General features: G+C 35.8%; 1 protein-coding gene across 4 annotated transcripts in view; it reads right to left on the reverse strand.

The window, feature by feature from the left end:
* Window positions 1–4,485: 4,485 nt before the first annotated feature.
* Ack-like (activated Cdc42 kinase-like) overlaps window positions 4,486–19,527 on the reverse strand; it is a 44,125-nt gene continuing 29,083 nt past the window's right edge. For 2 of the 4 annotated variants that reach the window (XM_028313589.1, XM_028313586.1), the window contains 9 exons: window positions 19,425–19,465; window positions 17,629–17,754; window positions 16,809–16,930; window positions 12,777–12,832; window positions 12,194–12,399; window positions 11,975–12,023; window positions 11,393–11,762; window positions 9,842–9,963; window positions 4,486–9,053 (listed from right to left, as the gene is read on the reverse strand). In XM_028313589.1, the coding sequence (XP_028169390.1) occupies window positions 8,859–9,053; window positions 9,842–9,963; window positions 11,393–11,762; window positions 11,975–12,023; window positions 12,194–12,399; window positions 12,777–12,832; window positions 16,809–16,930; window positions 17,629–17,754; window positions 19,425–19,465 (1,287 nt within the window). In that variant the 3' untranslated portion in view covers window positions 4,486–8,858. The remainder of the gene's footprint in view (window positions 9,054–9,841; window positions 9,964–11,392; window positions 11,763–11,974; window positions 12,024–12,193; window positions 12,400–12,776; window positions 12,833–16,808; window positions 16,931–17,628; window positions 17,755–19,424; window positions 19,466–19,527) is intronic. The other 2 variants (XM_028313587.1, XM_028313588.1) reach the window with 2 other exon arrangements.

The raw sequence follows: 19,527 nt of genomic DNA on the forward strand, positions 1-19,527 counted from the left end.
TGAACTCGAAAGTTTTTCGTGCTAGCCGTATTTATAAATCAAGTTAGGTTTAGATAAGAACGTATTCGTAACTATAAAATTCAATAGTACATGACATATCTCTCTGGAGATAACGTTTACATCGAGAGATTATGAGCAATATTTTAATGAAACAAGAACCTTTCTTATTATAGGTACCTACCTACGAGATTACTACTAAAATAAAACTGCTATACGAGCATTCGCCTGTTAGTGCTGACCAAACCGCACCTCGGCCCGAAGATAGGGGCCGTAAGACCCACCAGGGTTGCCAGATGTGCCTGGTTTACGACACACTATATAAAATTTCCATCCACCTACTTACGAGACGATACTATAATGAAACGCACCAACAATGAGGAAGATGAATAATATTCTATTGAGGGAAGTAGAACAATGATACCCTAAATTAATATCTTGTAACACACAAATTACTTGAAAATGTTACGAGGTCAATCATGGATGTCAACTCGCCCTGTATTTGCTAGACAAATTCAACTCTAATAGCAGATGAAGCCAAACAAATCTTTGTTATGCCATAATCTTCTCGAATCTTGAATAGACGGGTCTACAGGGAAATGCCCTCGGCAACTGACATTCCTCTAGTCTAGTTTAATAAAACATTCCCAGCCCCCACTCGTAGTGACAACTGGCAACCCTAATACCTACGAAGGGGAACGATCCATTGGACGTGATTCCACTAGTCGGCACGGAACGGCATCGATATGGCAGATGGGGGAAAATGTAGTAGGTATGATATTCATTCAATTTACAAACTCGTTCGTCGGGGACTGCCCGATTTGAATCGAAACCACAAAGACTATAGACTGCAAAAATCTGTTAAGTGGTTTTGACTGGTGCCCTTGCTTGGTCAAAACCACTTTTAACTGGAAGAATAGAATAAGAAAAGAAAACTTTATTTGAAAGGTATACAAGCAGGAAAGACATAGATAGATACATTCATGTATATCGAGAGAAATACGCAAGTGGACAGTCAAAAGTGATATTGACCAAGCAAGGGCACCAGTCAAAACCACTTTTAATTGATTTTTGCAGTCAAAAAGTTTTAGTAGTTCTGACCGATTATGAGTTTTGACTGTAACATAATAATACATTTGCCGGTGCCGTAGCAGCTAATGGAAACACGTCCATTTCCCATTGACCTAATTCGTGGTGTCGCTCGCGCTACGAATTAGCGGTTCGACGGCTCCGCTTGAATCGTAAGCGTTCTTACTGCATTGCAGCAAGGTTTAAACTTGAGTACCATGTTCGAATAGGACGTCTCGTCACAACTCGTTGACTACATTCAGCCGCTACGAAAATGTGGAGCTAGGTATTTCAAGGATTCGTGGATTCGATATGTTACACGGATGTGATGTTTACTTACCTCGATGATTTTCAGTCCTTAGTTTTTGTGATCCGTGTTTTCAGTCTTCTTATGATGAGAAATGGAACTGATAATACAAGGTCCTAGGCCAAAATCTGTAATGTTCACGTTACAAAACAGAAATTAAAATAAGAAGAAGGTAAATCGATAATAAATAATAATCAATATAACGTTACCTATCTCGTGCGTGCGCAGTATTGTTCCGTATATTTTACTGGTTTGACCCACACTTCACCAATTGTACCTACCTACACACCGATTAAAATAAAATATCGGTAACTTTCCTAAGCCTGTGAATATAAAAGTCCGGCATTGCATTAACAACTCGCGGCAGATTGCCCGGAGACTTGGCAGTTGTTCCGGATCGCAGATACTTCCAGTTAAGACCCTAAGCAAAGTTACCCACTCGCAAAGCTTCTTAAACGATTTTATTTATACACACACACCTACTTCGGTCGGCGTGCGAGGCTGCTACTCTAAATAGTATACTAAAATTACCCCTTACTTACTTTAAATTTATTTAAGACCCACTATTGAACTACTTCTAGAAAAAAAATCATCCAAGCAGGTCCAGTAGTTAAGCTACAGTAAAGACTTATACTAAATTCCGGCTTTTTACTTTTTCACAAAAATCTTGATTTGAATTTGACTTACGATGATCCACACCCCCCCCTGTTACACCCTGTATACTGGAAAGAGTTGTTATAATGAATACATTACCTATCCATCTATCAATCCAAATAATTAATTTTAACATTACAATATTTATGTTGATCACGACATAAATTGGGCGAACTTAATGCCATTTGACATTCTCTTCAAGTTAACCTTAGAATAAAACTGTGTTATTATAAGACTATAGTAATTTTGTGTCTATAATCACAGGATAATAATGGACTTCGTTATGATATAAATTAATGTGAAAAGGCAACTCGTATCAATCCTTACTGAGATATGATATGAAAAATGGTGTTCAAAATGTACCACAACTTTTCAATACAAGAATGATTATAGCACCACAAAATAAAAGACGAATATAGGGTCGGAATGTGAAATAAAAACAAAATTGATTTTGAGCAGTTCTTCGTAGAATGCATTTTATTAGAAAATTGACACACACAACATCTAGATAATACGTAGGTACTTATAATAAGTTGGGAATATACTAAAACAAATTAGACACCTATTTACAGATATTAGAATGTGTTTATGTTATGAAAAATGGATACTTAGATGCGCACATTGTTTTAATTATGGAATAAAACATTTTGTTATTAATCGAGTTTAGTTTTGAAATTTTATAAGTAGGACTAATTTTATAGCAACTTTATATATACGATGTTACTTTGCATTCTTGCCATATTTACTAGGTATATTAAATGACACTGAGAACTAAAAATTAAAAAAAATGCCCTAAAATTTTATATTTTTAAATTCGTATGGCAATTTATTGTTTTCGAAATTCTTTTTGACACTTTTGTAAAAAGCTGACGTTTATTCCAATTTACTAAAAACTGTGTATAAATGGTGCATCTTACCACAGAATAATAATAAGTACTACGTACAGAAGTTTTACTTCGCGAAGGTATTTAAAAAAATGTATGCTCAATGTCATTAACAATATGGTGTAATTTAGCCTGTCTCAAGAGTCAAGCACATCATCATCATTTTGTTGACAAACGTCAGTGATCGGCACTGCGCCGAAGCTATAGGGCTGACTTCGGTAAAATGATGTGACGTGAGGTGCCAAACTGCGGAAAATGGCGGAGGAAATACATGATTTAGCATGAATTATCATGAATAATATTAACTACTTATTTACCTCTCAGTGTCTTGAGGCAACTTAAAAAAGTACATTTTCGATGTAAACTCGCGGAGATGAACAGGCCTGATCTTACTTTGACTTTGACAAACGTCAAAAATCTGTCAAACTCCATACATTAAACACCGGTTAACGTTATAGTTTCGGTTAAAGTTAGGTGGCGCAACTCTGTGTGCTTTTTTATGGGAGTCTCTTGACTAAAATAATAGGTGTTGTTCCCTACTTTTATCTCTGTGAATATGGCAAGAATACCAAAGTAGCACCGTGTATATGATTCCATATCGATTTAGGCCCGATTCGACCAAACTTTTATCCGAGAATAACTCCTGGTATAACTGCCACATTGACAGTTTCAGTATGGGAAAATTGACAATTTAATCTGAGATTATTATTTACTCTTGTTTGGTCGAATCCACCCTTAGTTGTTGCAATTCACAAAGGCGAGTGAGCTTTACATGTGGTTAATCACATATCAGTACACGCGTCAATGTGTGTGTGTGTAACACATGAACGTATACGGTTAACATAAAAAACATAACCCTCCTTCTGGGGCAGTCGAGTAAAAAAAGTTAAGAGAATGTTTTAGTTAATACTATATTTTATATAAACTTTTTTAAACGCTGCAAACATGCATGCATTTTTACATGCAGACAGTACTTTCTTGTAATTAGCGGCGCGAATCGCACGATACTTGTGACTTAGCGAAAGTTCGCTCGCTCGCTACTGAGCGCGCAGTTTGAGTTTACATCAAAGTTAAACGTATTCGATAACGAGTGCGTCAAAAAATCAATGAAAATTTTAGCTCATGAAAGTATCCGTTAGGGACGCTGTACAATCCATCATACATTTAATCTTATTGAATACGTTTGATGTAAATTCACACTCTGAGCCCCCTGATCGTTCGTTTATCAAAAGTTTTGACAGACATCGCACTATGGAAATGTGCATGTACACGTACACACAAGTAAAGTTCACTCGCCTTCGTGAGGTGCAAGAACTTAACATAAATGCTTTTGGACTAGATTTAAAGGAGTCGATCATCTACTGCTTCGTTAACAGCAATATGAGGTTTCCGAAAAGCGGTTGGATAAAGTTCGTGCGTTCTAGCCTGGTGCAGGTGACAGCTGTCAGTCAAATCAATTATTATTATTATTCTGTCTAATGGCTTCAATGGTGCGAATTTGAAGCACACGTTTCTTTGTGTCGATAAAATATGCGCAATAGGGTATTTGCTACCACCAATCAATTGACGTACTTTTTAAAACGGTCAAAACGAGACTACCATATATTTTGTATGGCAATACTAGCCAGTGACGTCACTATGTTGTCAAGTCAAATAAACTACTTTTTTCAATTACAATGCAACCAAAAATCTTAATTTACAGGTAATTTAAAATTGTTTAAGTTTTTAAGACCAGAATGTCTTGTTTAAAAAAGTCATGCTTTAGAATTATTGGGAACTGGTGGCAAATACCCAATTCCGTGGGGTAGTCCATAAAAAAAATTGATAACAGACATTAAGATATCACTACATTGTTTCAAAGACTAGATTTGTATTAAAAGCTTAAAACATGTTGATAGCTCTTAAGGATCTAATTCGATAAAATTTTACTAATTCTCAATAAACTGTCACATTCAACTACACCATACCACAGCGCTCGGACTTTAGTAGATATTCGATAAACGGTGAATTCATACATTATTGTTTGACATACCAATCACGGTTGTCTTATAATCTACAAATACTACATTAAAAACCTACACATTTAAGTACATCAATATGATCAGTATGTGCACTGATAGTTCTTGTAGTGAAGTGAAGAGTACTACACACATTTATTATTCCTAAGCGAATTTAAACTTTATAGCTAGACAGAGATTTGAATTAATACTAGAGAGTAGGAGTGAAGTACAATATAAATTGGCAGTGCCAATGTTTCAAAATATTGTTAGCGTTTTAACGATCACATTTTCAATACAAACTAAACATCAGTAAGTAAGTAATAATTTATTTGCTGCACAAAGTTACATAATTGTTTAACAAAAGTACATTAATTAATGCACATTTAATATAATAATAAATTAAAGAAAAAAAATTCGCGCAGAGTTGCGGCAGCAAAAAGTCTCCGTCTCAGCTAATGCCTGGACGCTGATTTTTATCAATCAATAAAATGGAAACAAACTGTTCATTAATTAATTGCATTACTGCGCTTCAATATTTTGAAACACTGGGCACTGCCAATATATTTATGAACTCGACTATACTGTAAATGTAATAATACTTACGAACGTTAATTGCTTATGCATATGTTTTTCTCAACTGTATGCGTTCTACAAGTGCACATACTGCAGTTTACAAAAGACTACATCACGTTTGTAAACATTAAAAGTAGTACAATTAGTATCTAACAAATATCCGAAATGTAATATCGTCTTCACATCAAGATACATTTAATTGGCCTAAGATATTTAGGAACGCCAGTTATTTTTTTTAATAGTTAAAATTTAGTCTTGTTGTTAGTTCCGTATACCTTGCTTACCAGGATATTCGAGGTCCCTAGCCAAACATTGCCGAAAGTACATACTTCATCAACATTAATTTCCAGTATTTTTCATAAATCATTTATATTGGAAGAAGATGATGTAATTGCTCTTCCCAAAAGTGAATATTTTTATACATTCAAAGTTCATACATATAGGATATAAATTCGACATGTTTCACACATCAACAAATTGCGTAAATGTTTTTTGAAATATTCGATAGCAAAGCACCTCTGATATGAATTATTCGCACTATGTTAGTCTATTCGCTATAATTTCCTTTTTTGAAACTACAGGGAAAAGCCGAAGGGAAAGGTTTTTTTTGTGTATTCTTAAAAACGGAACAGTATAGAGAGGCAGAAAACCTTCCTTCACTTCACTGCCCCAAATCGTCCTCTATACCTATCTGTATTATTGTAAAATAATACCAATTTAGCAAAATATTCAAGATATCGCTAACAATACTGATCATACCGTAAAATGCGTTTTACAATAAATAAATATATTCTTTCAATACACGTCTAGCACCACGCTAAAGAAAGACGCATTATTCGCGCCTTCATTTTCAGTCAAGTCAGCAATATTGTCACAAAGATGGTATTATGAATTATTTTTGTTGATTAAATTCTAGACAATATTACTATATTTATAGCAGAATATTGTGGTAATTTCCACACTACGATTATAAAATATTTGCGACATACATAGAATAAATATACGATTAATTTTTAGTTATCTACAAAAATTGTAAAATTTAAAAAAATTAAAATTCGATAGCATTTAGCTGCACGTTGCACGTAAGTATAATAAGATCTGAGATCTATCACGGGAATTTTAGATACGGCAAATTATGGCTAACCTACGCACAAATATTATTGGCAACATGAAAAAAAAAACTCAAATGGCTACCGAGGTTATAATCATATGTTACAACCGTAAGATACTACTCTAAAGTCTAAGATCCCGTTACATTTCCATCTATTTACCTTATAAAAAATATATAATTGTATAATGTATTTATAAAGCCACTACAAAAATATAGGCATTTAAAAAAAGACCAGCTTTTACCAAAAACTATTTTTTTAAATTCATTTATGATAATTCGTAATACTGTTCATCTGGCGGTTGATGTGTATGGTTTTTATACATATAACGGGATCGTGTATATATAATATAAATACACATATAAAGCTATCTCCTAGTCCTACATGAGCGCAGCTCCGCAAATCAGGAATTGTAAAGCTAACAAATCTACACATTACGAGTAAAGTCCTACAAGGCCCACTGCACTGCTACACTCATATTATTATTTCTATTGATTTTCGGCTTATTAGTCAAGAAGGAAAGTTTATGTTCATCAATAACATCAAAAATGTGTTTCAATGCCTCTTAACTCTAAACATTTATATTTTAAATATTCTTAGAAATATTCGAAAGTGAATATAGTTTAATGTGATATGCCAGTGGGCCTAACTCAATAAATGCATAGTAGCTCTTCCTTTTCTAGCTCCTTAACACACTTCGTTTGCATAGTTCGGTCCACACCTCATTCGCAGTCTGTGGTGGAACACTATAATTAGTCCTCATCAGTGAGGGGAATGAGGGACACGCTTCGCCTCTTCCCCGGGGGTAAATACAATACAGCATTAGTAGTAGTACCTACGCCCCGCTAACCGCAAATACTATAATTACGTAATAGTTACATGTATAATTTATATTTTATACCCCTAACAACTGCATCTACGCAGTGACATTCAAATACATAATACTTATTCTCAATCAGTCAGTTCCGGCGCACTTACAAAAATACACGTTCTGCACCACCATTTTCATTTCATACTATATTTTATTTACGAATTAATTAATAAATTCAGCGTCAAAAGTAACAGAACACACAGAAGAGCAAATGTAAATTATTGTCGATTCACATTTATTGCATGTTTTGTATGTAAAAACAGTTATCGCGCGACCAGCGCTCTAATCAGAGTGGAGGTTTCAAAAGGGTTTAAAGTTATTCCCTGGATTGTAGAAAAGCCGTCACTTTTGACGCTGACTACAACGACAATAATGATATAACTTCATGAGCAACACTAACATCGATTAAATAGCACGTTAATCAAAAACATATCAAATAGATATGTAGTAAAAAAAGGTTACGAACATTCTCAAAAATTGACTAAATCGATGTCTACGCCATCCATGTACTACTTTATAAACATTTATTAAATAAACGTTATTTATCAAGTTAATAGTAAAACGTGTTTTGTGTTCTCCTGTCGCAATAAAAGACAAGAGAAGGCAAAACAATAGACAACACTATTTTATTGGACATGGTTTACGAAAAGCTGCGCGTACGGTCCTATGCACATATGATAGAACTTCTGAGCTTACGCACAGCCTTAGAGGGGTGGGACAAATTTGCCGCTTTCGTATGTTAACAATGTAAATAATTATATTAAATCACATCCCAAGATAGAAACACGCTAATTCGAAAAGTTGGTGTTATATGTTAGTATTATTATTGTATTCCTGAATTATCTTATTGACTACTACCATCAAATTTTTAACCATTAGATATGTTACTCTAATGATATAACGCATAACATTTAGAATTCACACGTACACCAAATTATGATTTAAAAAAGTTTTTCAAAAGGTCAATGAGATATTTTAACAATCAAATTGTTCATGATGAAGATGACTCGTTAACCGTTGCGTTTATCAAAATATCAATACTGTTCTTGAGCGTAATCGCATTTTCACGATCATAATGATGAAGATAAGTTTACTTATCAGCTTATTATGATGATATAGGATTCCCTGTTTACTTATCAGCTGGCTCATGGCGATAAGTTTCCCGTTTATGATGAATTGGTGACACAAGTTTTCCGTTAACTTATCAGCCGGCTCTGATCATCAGCGGGGTCAGAGCTTGTGACTATGATATACGATCATTATCAGCCTGCCTAAGACAATATACCTTTAGTTTAGTGTTTACTTGTCAGCAGGTTTAAAGATCATCAGCCCGGCCAAAGCATGATGATATACGATTCGACGTTTACTTATCAGCCGGCTGATGACGATATAAGTTTACTTGTCAGGCTTAGTGATCATGAGCGCGGCCAGAGCCTTGACGATGTCCCCCGCCGCCGTGGCCAGTTGGGCCCCACACTCCTCCAGTGCGACGTCGGGCCCCGCCGTGAGCTTGACTCTCATCAGCTTGATCGCGTTGTGGACGTTCCAATCGCTCAGCTCTAGCGCTTGCAAACATTCTTCGGGGCTCACCTGGAAGGGATATTAAATATAATTATTTTATGTGCACAACATATGGCACAGTCAGCGTCAAATAGTTCGTTAAGCCAAAAAGACAACACAACCTTATTCGAATTGTAACAAAGATGTGTTGAGAACTTTTCGGCTACTTTAGATGTCACTAATTATTTGACCCTGACTGCACAAAGGGCGAATAAGAAGACCGAATATTTTGAAACACCTAAATCCTATTATGTCGCGACAGTACAATAAAATCTTGAAAAATCATTTTCAATTAGTTTTTTTTTGAAATGGTATACAAACGTCACGGAATGTTCTCACCACCTGCTGCCGTCTTTCAATACTTGGAAATAACACGCTCAAATTGTACTTTTGGTACGCTTTATTTACCCGCCCCTGCTTCGCACAGGTATAAAACCTTACTCTCGAATAATTATCTATTTAAAATAAACGCATCAAAATCCGTTGCGTAGTTTTAAAGATCTAGACATAGGGACAGACAGACAGCGAAGCGACTTTGTTTTATAATAATGTAGTGATAATACCGGTAATCGTCAGACAGTAGATTTTATATCGTGTCTGGTGTGACAGATGCAAAGTACATAATTCTGGTACCAGGAATGGAATGAATTTGTAGCAGCTTCTTGATTCTTATGAAAATGAATGATGAAATGAATAAATGAATGAATGATTAGAGTTGTCGTAACGTCTATACTACATCTTGCGTCGCTCCTTTATATTGCTGGAAGCCAGCTTACACCCTCTCTCGCCAACAAGGCCCTAGTCCAACGACGACTGACCTGCTGTTTGAGGACTTTGCACATGATCCTGACTTCATCCGACTCGACGCCACGCTGGCGTCCGCATGGCTTCTGATCTGCGAATTCCAGTAAATCCTCTACTGATACGTGGTCTGAGCAGTCTGAAAAGGTCACACAGAATGCAGGAAACACATCCAAAAATGAACAACTGGAACTATAATAGACTGTACAAGATTGCAGGTTAATAATGTGAAGCCCCAAGTTTGTGAGGAATTAAGAATCAGACTACATTTTAAGTGACCAGATCATGCATAGATAAAACCTCTTGTCTTTTTGAATAGCTGGAGTTGGAATACGAGAAAAATCTGAAATAAAATGACTCGACCTCATTTTACTCTTTTATATGAATCCGTTGATATAATTATGATCATAATCCAAACTATCAGATCTGTTTTGTAGATAAACGTTTTTAAAGATTGAATGTGTTTGCAAAATGATAAGTTGAAGCGTCGAGAACTTCTTTAGAACAACGACCAGGTATTTATTTTGCATTTTGGTGTGCTTCGATACGGACTACTATGCCGAGTGTCGCGAGTTCGATTCCCGCACAGTACAAACATGTGTGTGCATTAACATATTTAGTTGTATTGGACTTGGTGTTTTCTATGTATAATATGTATGTATTTACAAAAAAAGTATTTAAGTGTGTTTATATCCGTTGCCTAGTACAAGCTTTTGCTAAGGGACTAGGGCCAGGGGCCTTATTACAAAAAAGTTAAATCCGGGACTAACTGGTTTAAAATGACATTTCCATACTAAAAGTCAATTTAAACCAGAGTCAATCTTTTTGTGATAAGGGGGTAGAGGTGCAGCATTAATACATATGAATTAAAATTTAAAGTGTAATGAATGCGTTTGTGGTTAGTGTAGACTTTAGCAGAACTTCAAAGGAAATAACCGAAGATGCATTGCATAAGAACAAGATGACCAAACTCGATCAAAGTAAAGTAAGAACTCCTCGTAAGTGGATTGAAAATAATAATAGCCAATTGGTATAAGGCGCAGTCATCGCATTTTCTCATAGCCTCGCGAATTCGCCCGCAGCAAACGCGCCGCACGCGCCGCAGTCATCATTTTATAAATCTTTATAATGAAACGAGCCCTTAGGGGTGGAGTTTCGTAAAATACTTTCTTAGCGGATGCCTACGTCATAACATCTACCTGCATGCCAAATTTTAGCCCGATCCGTCCAGTGGTTTGGGCTGTGCGTTGATAGATCACTATGTCTGTCAGTCAGTCAGTTACCTTTGAGTTATATATATTTAGTTAGTAAAAACATTTAAAGCATCGCGAAAAGATTTATAAAATGCGATGACTGCGGCGCGTGCGGCATGGACAGGTGCGTGTCCACCTTTAATGTCGGAATAAAAGAAACATGCATAGAACAAACGAATTAAGAACGCGTTTCCTTTTTGGAGATGGTTAGAAAATGAGTAAAGCAACTAATCATGCCCGGTGCGGAACCACGAACCATACAGTTACCTAGAGGAATGTGATTAGCATAGTCCAATAAAAAGGTAATCTTATTACCTCGCACTAAAGATTGTGCTGCCGCCGCTTCGGCCATTCCGTCGCTGTCAGAGTCGTCTTCGAACTGCACCGGTTCTACGTAGCCATCGAACGGGTTAGCCCAGCTGGGTCCCGCTACGTCTTGGAAGGGGTTGATGTTGGACGGGCCCGGTCCGTCGAGAGCGTCCGTTCCTTTCTTTGGGGCGGGGTGTTTCTTTGGCTGGGTGACGGCGTTCTGGTAGATGATCGGGCGCGGCTGGACCGGAGGGCCGGTGTCTGCCGGCCTGGCCTCCCTTTCGGGCAGCAGCAACGGGTATTTTCTGATGTGACGTGGCTTGTCAACAAGCTTGGGCTTGTTTGCACGCGGAGGCAGCGGCAGTTCGTTCACGCTCTGAAATGGTAAGAAAATGTAAGGAATAGCACAAATACATTTAAGGGTCAATTTTTTTTATTAATTTAAAATATAGCCAAAAAGGCTTTCACTCAGCATAATGCCGCAGTGCGTAGCACCACGACGCTGGTTTGCCGTGTCTTTTATGATACTACTAATCACTTACTGATGATGATATAAGTACTTTGATTACTTGACAAGTGATTACTTACATCTTGTTCGAAGTTTTGGTGACCACTGGCACGTTTTGGAGATGGTTGCCTGAAAAGACAATTGAACTAGGTATTACAACACATTTCACGTATTTTTTGTCATTTGCAAATCATTTCTACAGAATTGAAGAACCGATGGACAAGTGGACACTCTTACAATTATGTTACATGATATATGATAAAATGATCTATAGTATGAGTGGACTAATAAATGTATACCTGTGAGTTGAAGTTGAAGTCTTAGGGACCTGCAGCGAGTTGAACTGGTTCCTGGCGGGGAGGCGAGGCCCTTGCTTCGGGATGGTCCCACACTTGGACTCCGTAAACCTGGGCTCCGAGACCATTTGCGGCCTCATCGACGTAGATGGAGTCGGCTCCTCGATCAGACTCGTATACGCCGCCTTGCTCTCTTCGGTGAATGACTCCTGGTAAGGAAAGTTGATTTTCAAACAAGCTGCTGCGACTTTGTCTGATGGATTTTGATAAAAGACTGACGCAATTACAGTAAATATGCTATTCCGATTTATAAGCTTTAGCTGTGCCTGCCATTGGCGTATCTAGAGTTATTTTCCGTGAGGTTTAATAGAGAACTAATAGAAAGGGACGGAGAAATATGCATTGTAACATTGTACCCCGTGTAATATTGTGCCCCACCTTACCCTACAGTCGATAGTATTTCAAGCTTGATGTACCGTCGTTTGTCGTTCCATACGTTCCAACCAACAGATGGCGCCTTATTTATTTATTTATAGTTATGTACGAATTATATGAAATTAAAGCTTAAATAAATAAATAAACTTACTTGAATGTTCGGCACTCGGCTAGCTTCCTCGCTGAAGTTGCGGCGTTCTGGTTTTCCTGTAAGAAACATCTCTTGGCAGGCTTAACATAATCACATATCGTATAAACAGTTAAAAAATAATATTTCTATACGTCTACATAATAATTAAAATAAATCATATCTAATTACGAGAACAATGAAAACAGCTCTTACTTTCATGTTGCATCGTGCAATATTTACTCTCATGCTATGATAAAAAATTAACCATAGACAGACATGCATGAGAATCTAAAAGTACAGTAAAGAAACGAAAATCATACATGATGGAGGAGATTTTTTACCATCTGTCGTATACAGTTCAATATAAACCTAAATTCTTTAGAATTTTCCATCGATGTAAACAAACACTTGTGCACACAATTACACTATAATACTCACGTTTTCTTAATATCATACACATTATTTCACAAGCTCATGAAACCAACTTTATTCTCATGATGAAACAAATATGAAATCTAACATTGAAAACAAAATATTTTAACAAAATATTCGGATGGTGAAAATTTGTGCTTCATGTTAAAATGTCAAATCGACATTTGACGTTTAAATTTAGGTCCTATCTCTGGAAAATCTGTAAGTCATAGACAATATTCATAGATAATAATTTGTAAATTTTATCGATTTTATTTCAAGTATTCAATTATTTCAATTACCAATTATTTTGATAATATTAATTTAAAATAAAATATAAACGAGGTTATATTCAACAATGTATTTTTTCTTCATTGAATGCAACAACACACTTTACTTTGTGAAGAAGTCTTTGAATTCAGCTTTATTATACAGACGAGTGTCACATAAAAAGGCCTATCGACCACTTTTCGACTGGTTTACGATTTTATTGTGAACTTTGTCTAGACCTACAGTATAAACAAATAAGAAAGGGAAAATTAAATTTCCTTTGATTAAGAAGATCCTATTTTGACGATCACATTACTGATCTCAACATCAATCAGAAGAGGGATTGATCTTAATAATTATACAAACGATCTTTAAAAATCTAATAATCGTCTGTTGCAGTCCGTAAATGACATTTACACGACGATGATTCACGAGAGATTTTGTCGCATCACTACTAGATCAACTGACATAGACTAAAAATTCGTCAATGTCAGTTGGCCATATTTGTTTACATTTAGGGAAATTTCTAAAGAACTAAGGTATAAATACAGTGGGTAAAGGACTAAATAGTTAACAGTTAAACAGTATTTTCAGATCATACTCGTATTTCAGAGTTTAAAATAATTTATTAATATCTTTTACGGCTGGTTTATTAAAGTTACTGTTCTATAGTTTTCAATAGTTTTCATTTTATTAAAATACACCACAAACTTAAAATTCTCATTAAATAATAGTGATTTGAGTACACTGTTTAAGTTTTTTCTAATTGAGACAGGTTCTTGAAAAATAAAATTTCTAATAAAGATGTATTTTATTTAAAAAATAAAGTAACATGAATGTATGTGACATTGTAGTACTTCGCAAGTTCCGGTGTCATTGGCTTGTTGTATTTATTTAATGTGGTTGTCTGTAATGTAATTTAATGTAGAATCCAATCAATAGCAGGTTAGTACCTACGTGTATAGATCGTATAATAGTGTAATATATTTGAATGGTACCACACATACAAGCCTTTCGGCACACCTGAGCGATAAAGGCGACAGCAGACCTGCTACATACTTTTAGCATTCGGTGATTTTGCGACTGTATCGTTGCAGCATCCCGACTTTATGCCTTCGGACGTAGTTCCGATACTGCACTAAAGTTTAACGAATACTGTTGAAATAAATTCTTTAGACCTTTTGTTATGTGTAGTACCCCTCATAATCAATCAGTAAATACAAAGAATAACTTATATTGTGGAAAATAATAATCATGCATGCATATTTTATTTAAATATTGTATTAAACACTATGCTGTGTAAATAAGTAAATTCAAAAAAGTCATCATTCTAACGTAATTTACTTGCTTACTTGGACATAATTTCCGCCACAGATTGCATGCGGCTAGACCTGATTGGTTTGTAATAAAATATATCAGATTTTGTACAAAATAATAGTAACTCAAACTGAAAATGTTGATTGTTTACAAAAAAAGATAAAATTGAAATATATTTAGTTACATCGGCTGCATGTTATTATCTTCTCTAAACAGAGCGCTATTGAGTTTACATAACTCATCTACCAGTTATTTTATAGCGCTTTGACGCGAGCTAAAACTCGATACCTATGTTAGAAGAAGAAGAATAAGAAAAAAAAATGATAATAGTACTCTGGATCATCAGCATTGATCCTCTTTATAGCCTGACCAGGAACATAAAAACCCTGGCATAGAGGCGCGTCAATTGCATTTGATAGTGCAACACTGAGTACAGTCGTACCTGTGTTAAATTAATAGGCTAACTTTATGTATCAGGATTCAGGATTACGTGCTAATTTGATATTTTCATAAATTAACGAAAAAATATTATTTTAAGTAACCTGATTTAAATAAATTAAATGAAACCATCAATCAAGCTAGTAGAATTTATTTTATTATTCATCAATAATCAAATTCAGAACTTGAATATTCAACTGCAATGTCTGCTCATGAACGCTTCAAACTCGGTACTTCTTTCCCAATCCCATAAAATTCAACACTTAGAAAGTGACAAAAAAATTTAAAATAGGTAGTTGAAACAAACCACAGCTAATTTTCATAGTGGACTGTACTATACGATAAACATGTCAGTCAATTTGACAACCTTTGTCGGAAACATTATTCAATGAAAATATTGTCCGAACCCTTAGTATTTCTCTTCGACAAATACTTTAACACATTGTGAACCACTTTTCTTTCACGACTATAAAAATATTTTAGCAATTTAATTCATAAAACCAATTGCGCACATTTAAAATAAAGTTTGTTTACACTTTGACAGCAATAGACTGACATGCAAGGTGACATGTCAATGAAGTTTTAAGTTACTGTTGCCATTAAAAGAAATTAGTACCATTAGTTTTCCGCAACATGGCGAGGGTTTTTATGTTCCTGGTCAGGCTATACGAATATTATTGACTCAGATACGTGATTCTAATCGGTTACAACAACACTGGCAACTGCTATTGATCAATAAATGTTACCCTTAAATATCTACCGACAAAAATAAAATTGCAATACTGTAACTATGGGTAGAACTCAAATTGGAACGAACAAACATCAAACATAGGACATAATCAAACCAAAGAACTTTGAGTGAAACAACTCTGTTCGAACCGATGCAGTAAAATGTGTGTTGCAATGAGGCCACCGTAATAATGATAAAAAAATCGTGTGTAGTTACAAATGTTGTAAACAATATAAACATTTATACAATAATGATTACGGCTCACCGGATCTCAATTTCAATGCTTTTCCTTGTTTGGCTTTCTCATCTTTTGTGGCTTTCTCCTCTTTTTGAGGGTTCCCTTCTTTCTGAGGTTTGCCTTCTTTTTTTGTAAAAAAAGATTTTTTTGGTTTTCCTTCTTTTTTGTCTTTCCCTGATTTTTTGGCTTTCACATCTATAATATGTCGTCCCGCATGGAACAAGAAAAATGTAAAATATGATTAATATAAATGGAGCTGTTAGCTTGATGGATTTCTAGCATGGAGCCTATTTCTCCCGCGATCGGAAGCTTACCACCAACATTTTGGCTAAGGATTGCGAACAAATTGCAGTCCAGTCAATGTAAAATCACTAGTTAGGGCTATTTTAAGATATTTGTTCCACCAGAGCTTTCAGAGTAAAATTACACCTAATTGATCTTAACACCTCAAGGTATTTCAGTCAGGGATCTCATAACTATGCAGTCAGAATAAGGCTTGTGTCGTGATTAAATTAACCACCACTTCTCTCGGTCATGCCACAGAAACTTGAGCCTACCACGGGCCTTTTTAGGCGCGGCGCGTCAGACGACGCTACCGTCGGGCGCGTCTAGTCGTCGGTCCTGCAACAAAAGGCCACGCGAGACATACCGTAGGGCTCGCGGTCAGGCTCCTGCGGCGCGTGGTGCAGCGCCACCGAAGGGAACTTGAAGTGGAACTTGGAGCGGTCGCTGGGAGAGCTGGGCGCTCTGTTATCGAGATCCGTCATCGACCTGTCGATGAATAAAAAATTTCAAAACGTTTTCTATGACCACCTTCTGGCTCCATCATTAAACTAGGTCCATTACATCATCATATAGCATTGTCATCTGAATTATAGGTCGCGCAATAAAAGTTGAAGCAAACATATACACTGATATCATATTTGAATATAGGGTGGAATTTTGTAAAGCCACCGAAAGGGAAAATACTCTTAAGAGAGATTTCATCCTCATAATTAACCCAAACTAAATACAGGGTCTTTAGTCAGTTCGATTCCCGGGGGTGCCAAGCGATTTTATGGAAATCTTTGAATGCAGTTCTTTCTTTTCAAAAATAAAGGAATATTTTTAGAGTACAATTTTCTACGTATAGTTTTAAGAGCAATTTTTTTTCAGGTGGCATTAAAAAATTCCATCCTGTAGATCACAAACAACACATTCAAGTTCAAATATCGAATACATTAGTTACTTCGCTCTAGCTAAATTTCTGCAAGCGAGACAGAAAGCACTTCTCAGTCCGTCTACGCAAGACGTCAGCACATACAGCGTATCATATCTTTGCTTACGTTAATGACCTCAACTCTCATTGCGCGCCCTATACAGTATGCAACATTTTAACTCAAACGGATGTTAGGAAGTGAGTAACAAAGGTAATAAATAATAATAAGGTAGCCTCTGCAGCTATAGGAAGCTATGCTAAGTTTTCTAACCTGGTGGTCAGTTCATGGGCCAAAGCGCATGCTGTGTCCAGGGTCTTCTCATCGTGAGCAGACATCAACTTCATGGTTCCGGTTTCATTGTGTTTCTTTTTTTCGCTCTTGTTCAATGTGTGTGTCCTGGAAAATTGCAATGTATTACAATTACTAAAGTAAATTAAAATTACGCCAACTTTCCACTACATGTCTTCTTTTTCGAGAGTGGTACCTACTTAGAAAAAAATCTTAATATCAGATGCAATGAGCTGCCATTATAAGCGTCTGATGTAGTTTAGTTGTATCTTCGAAAATAGAGTATGACGTCAAAGAATATTTTTTTTTTGAGATTAACAGTTTGAATCAAGTCTACCTAAGCAAACCAAGTGCAATCACAAAGTGTTTTTACACCATGTGTTTCTCTGGGAATATCGCCAATGGAAGAGTATAACCAAAGAATAATAATGTACAACGTACAAAAAGTTTTTTTCGCGAAGCCATTTAAAAAATGTATACTCAATGTCGTCAACAAATGGTGTATGGACATGGTGCATAGTTTCGTTTATACAGGGTGTTAGGTAAATGGGTATATGAGCCGACACTAGCCCATGTTAACATGGTTATATAAATGGTATGGTGATGTCAGAAAATTGATATCTTCATTTTAATTATTTTATTTTTCATACAAATCGGATTTTATAAAATTTATTTTGTATGAAAATTAAAAAAAATAAAATGATGATATCAAATTTCTGACTTCACCATACCATTTATATGCCCATGTTACATGGGCTAGTGTCGGCTCATATACCCATTTACCTAACACCCTGTATACGTAGAGAAATCCATTGCAAGAGAATTTCACTCTTATTACTCTAGAAAACGATTCAAAATACACTTGACCTATTCAGTGCTCGGTACTGTGCCAATACGATAGGACTGACTGCTACAAGAAGCTACTGTGTCGCCATCTAGCGCACCGCACGCTTTTTTTCTTGAACAGGCCTGGTATAACTCTTATCACAAGACCATGGGGGTACAATACATAGTAAATAATAATAATAAATATCCTTGGACATTTTACACTGCGCCGCTAGCCCCAAACTAAGCAAAGCTTGTACAGTCGCAGAATGAAAAGGTTCGTCACCTTAGTGTCGGTTTTCGCTTGCACTAGGTACTGTAAGAGTCAAACCTGCCAACATAACAGTGCAAGAAACAGTGCTGCTAACATTTAAATAAATATGACGTTTGCTAACAAATAAGGTTTTGCTTGTTTATTTTTCTATCCCATCAGTGCAATGCAATGATGACATTGACCAATTGACAATAGTTTTTTTTATTTAATAGAAATAATAATGGCAGGTTGAACCAACAAGAAGGTTTTAGTTTATCAATCATAATAATCTTCTTGACAAGATAAATTGTCAAACAACTTTGATCCGAATAATTTTGAACTTTACTGACGAACAGTTAAAGATTATTTTCTCTAACTCGAGATTATTCTGTAACATAGTTTCAAAAGGTAATATGTGCTCGCGATTCGTTGAAGGAATCAATTTGAAAACTGACGAACCTTTTCATTCCGTGACTGTACTATGGGTACTAGACAACGGATATAAACATACTTAAATAATTATTTTTTTTGTAAATATGTACATACATATTATACATAGAAAACACCCAGTCCAATACAAACAAATATGTTCATGCACACAAATGTTTGTACTGTGCGGGAATCGAACCCGCAACCTCCGGAATAGTAGTCCGATTCGAACCACTACACCAAACGGCCGACAAATATTTTGAATCCTCACCTCAATTCTGTATCCGAATCAACTTGTTTGCTTGTAGCTCCCTGAAACGTCGTAAAACAAGAACACATTAGAAAAAAATCTCAATTAATGAAATATTGAATAA

This window comes from Ostrinia furnacalis, unplaced genomic scaffold, assembly GCF_004193835.3.
Source record: "Ostrinia furnacalis isolate ACB-3 unplaced genomic scaffold, ASM419383v2 OfSCF4280, whole genome shotgun sequence".
NCBI classification, from domain to species: Eukaryota; Metazoa; Arthropoda; class Insecta; order Lepidoptera; family Crambidae; genus Ostrinia; species Ostrinia furnacalis.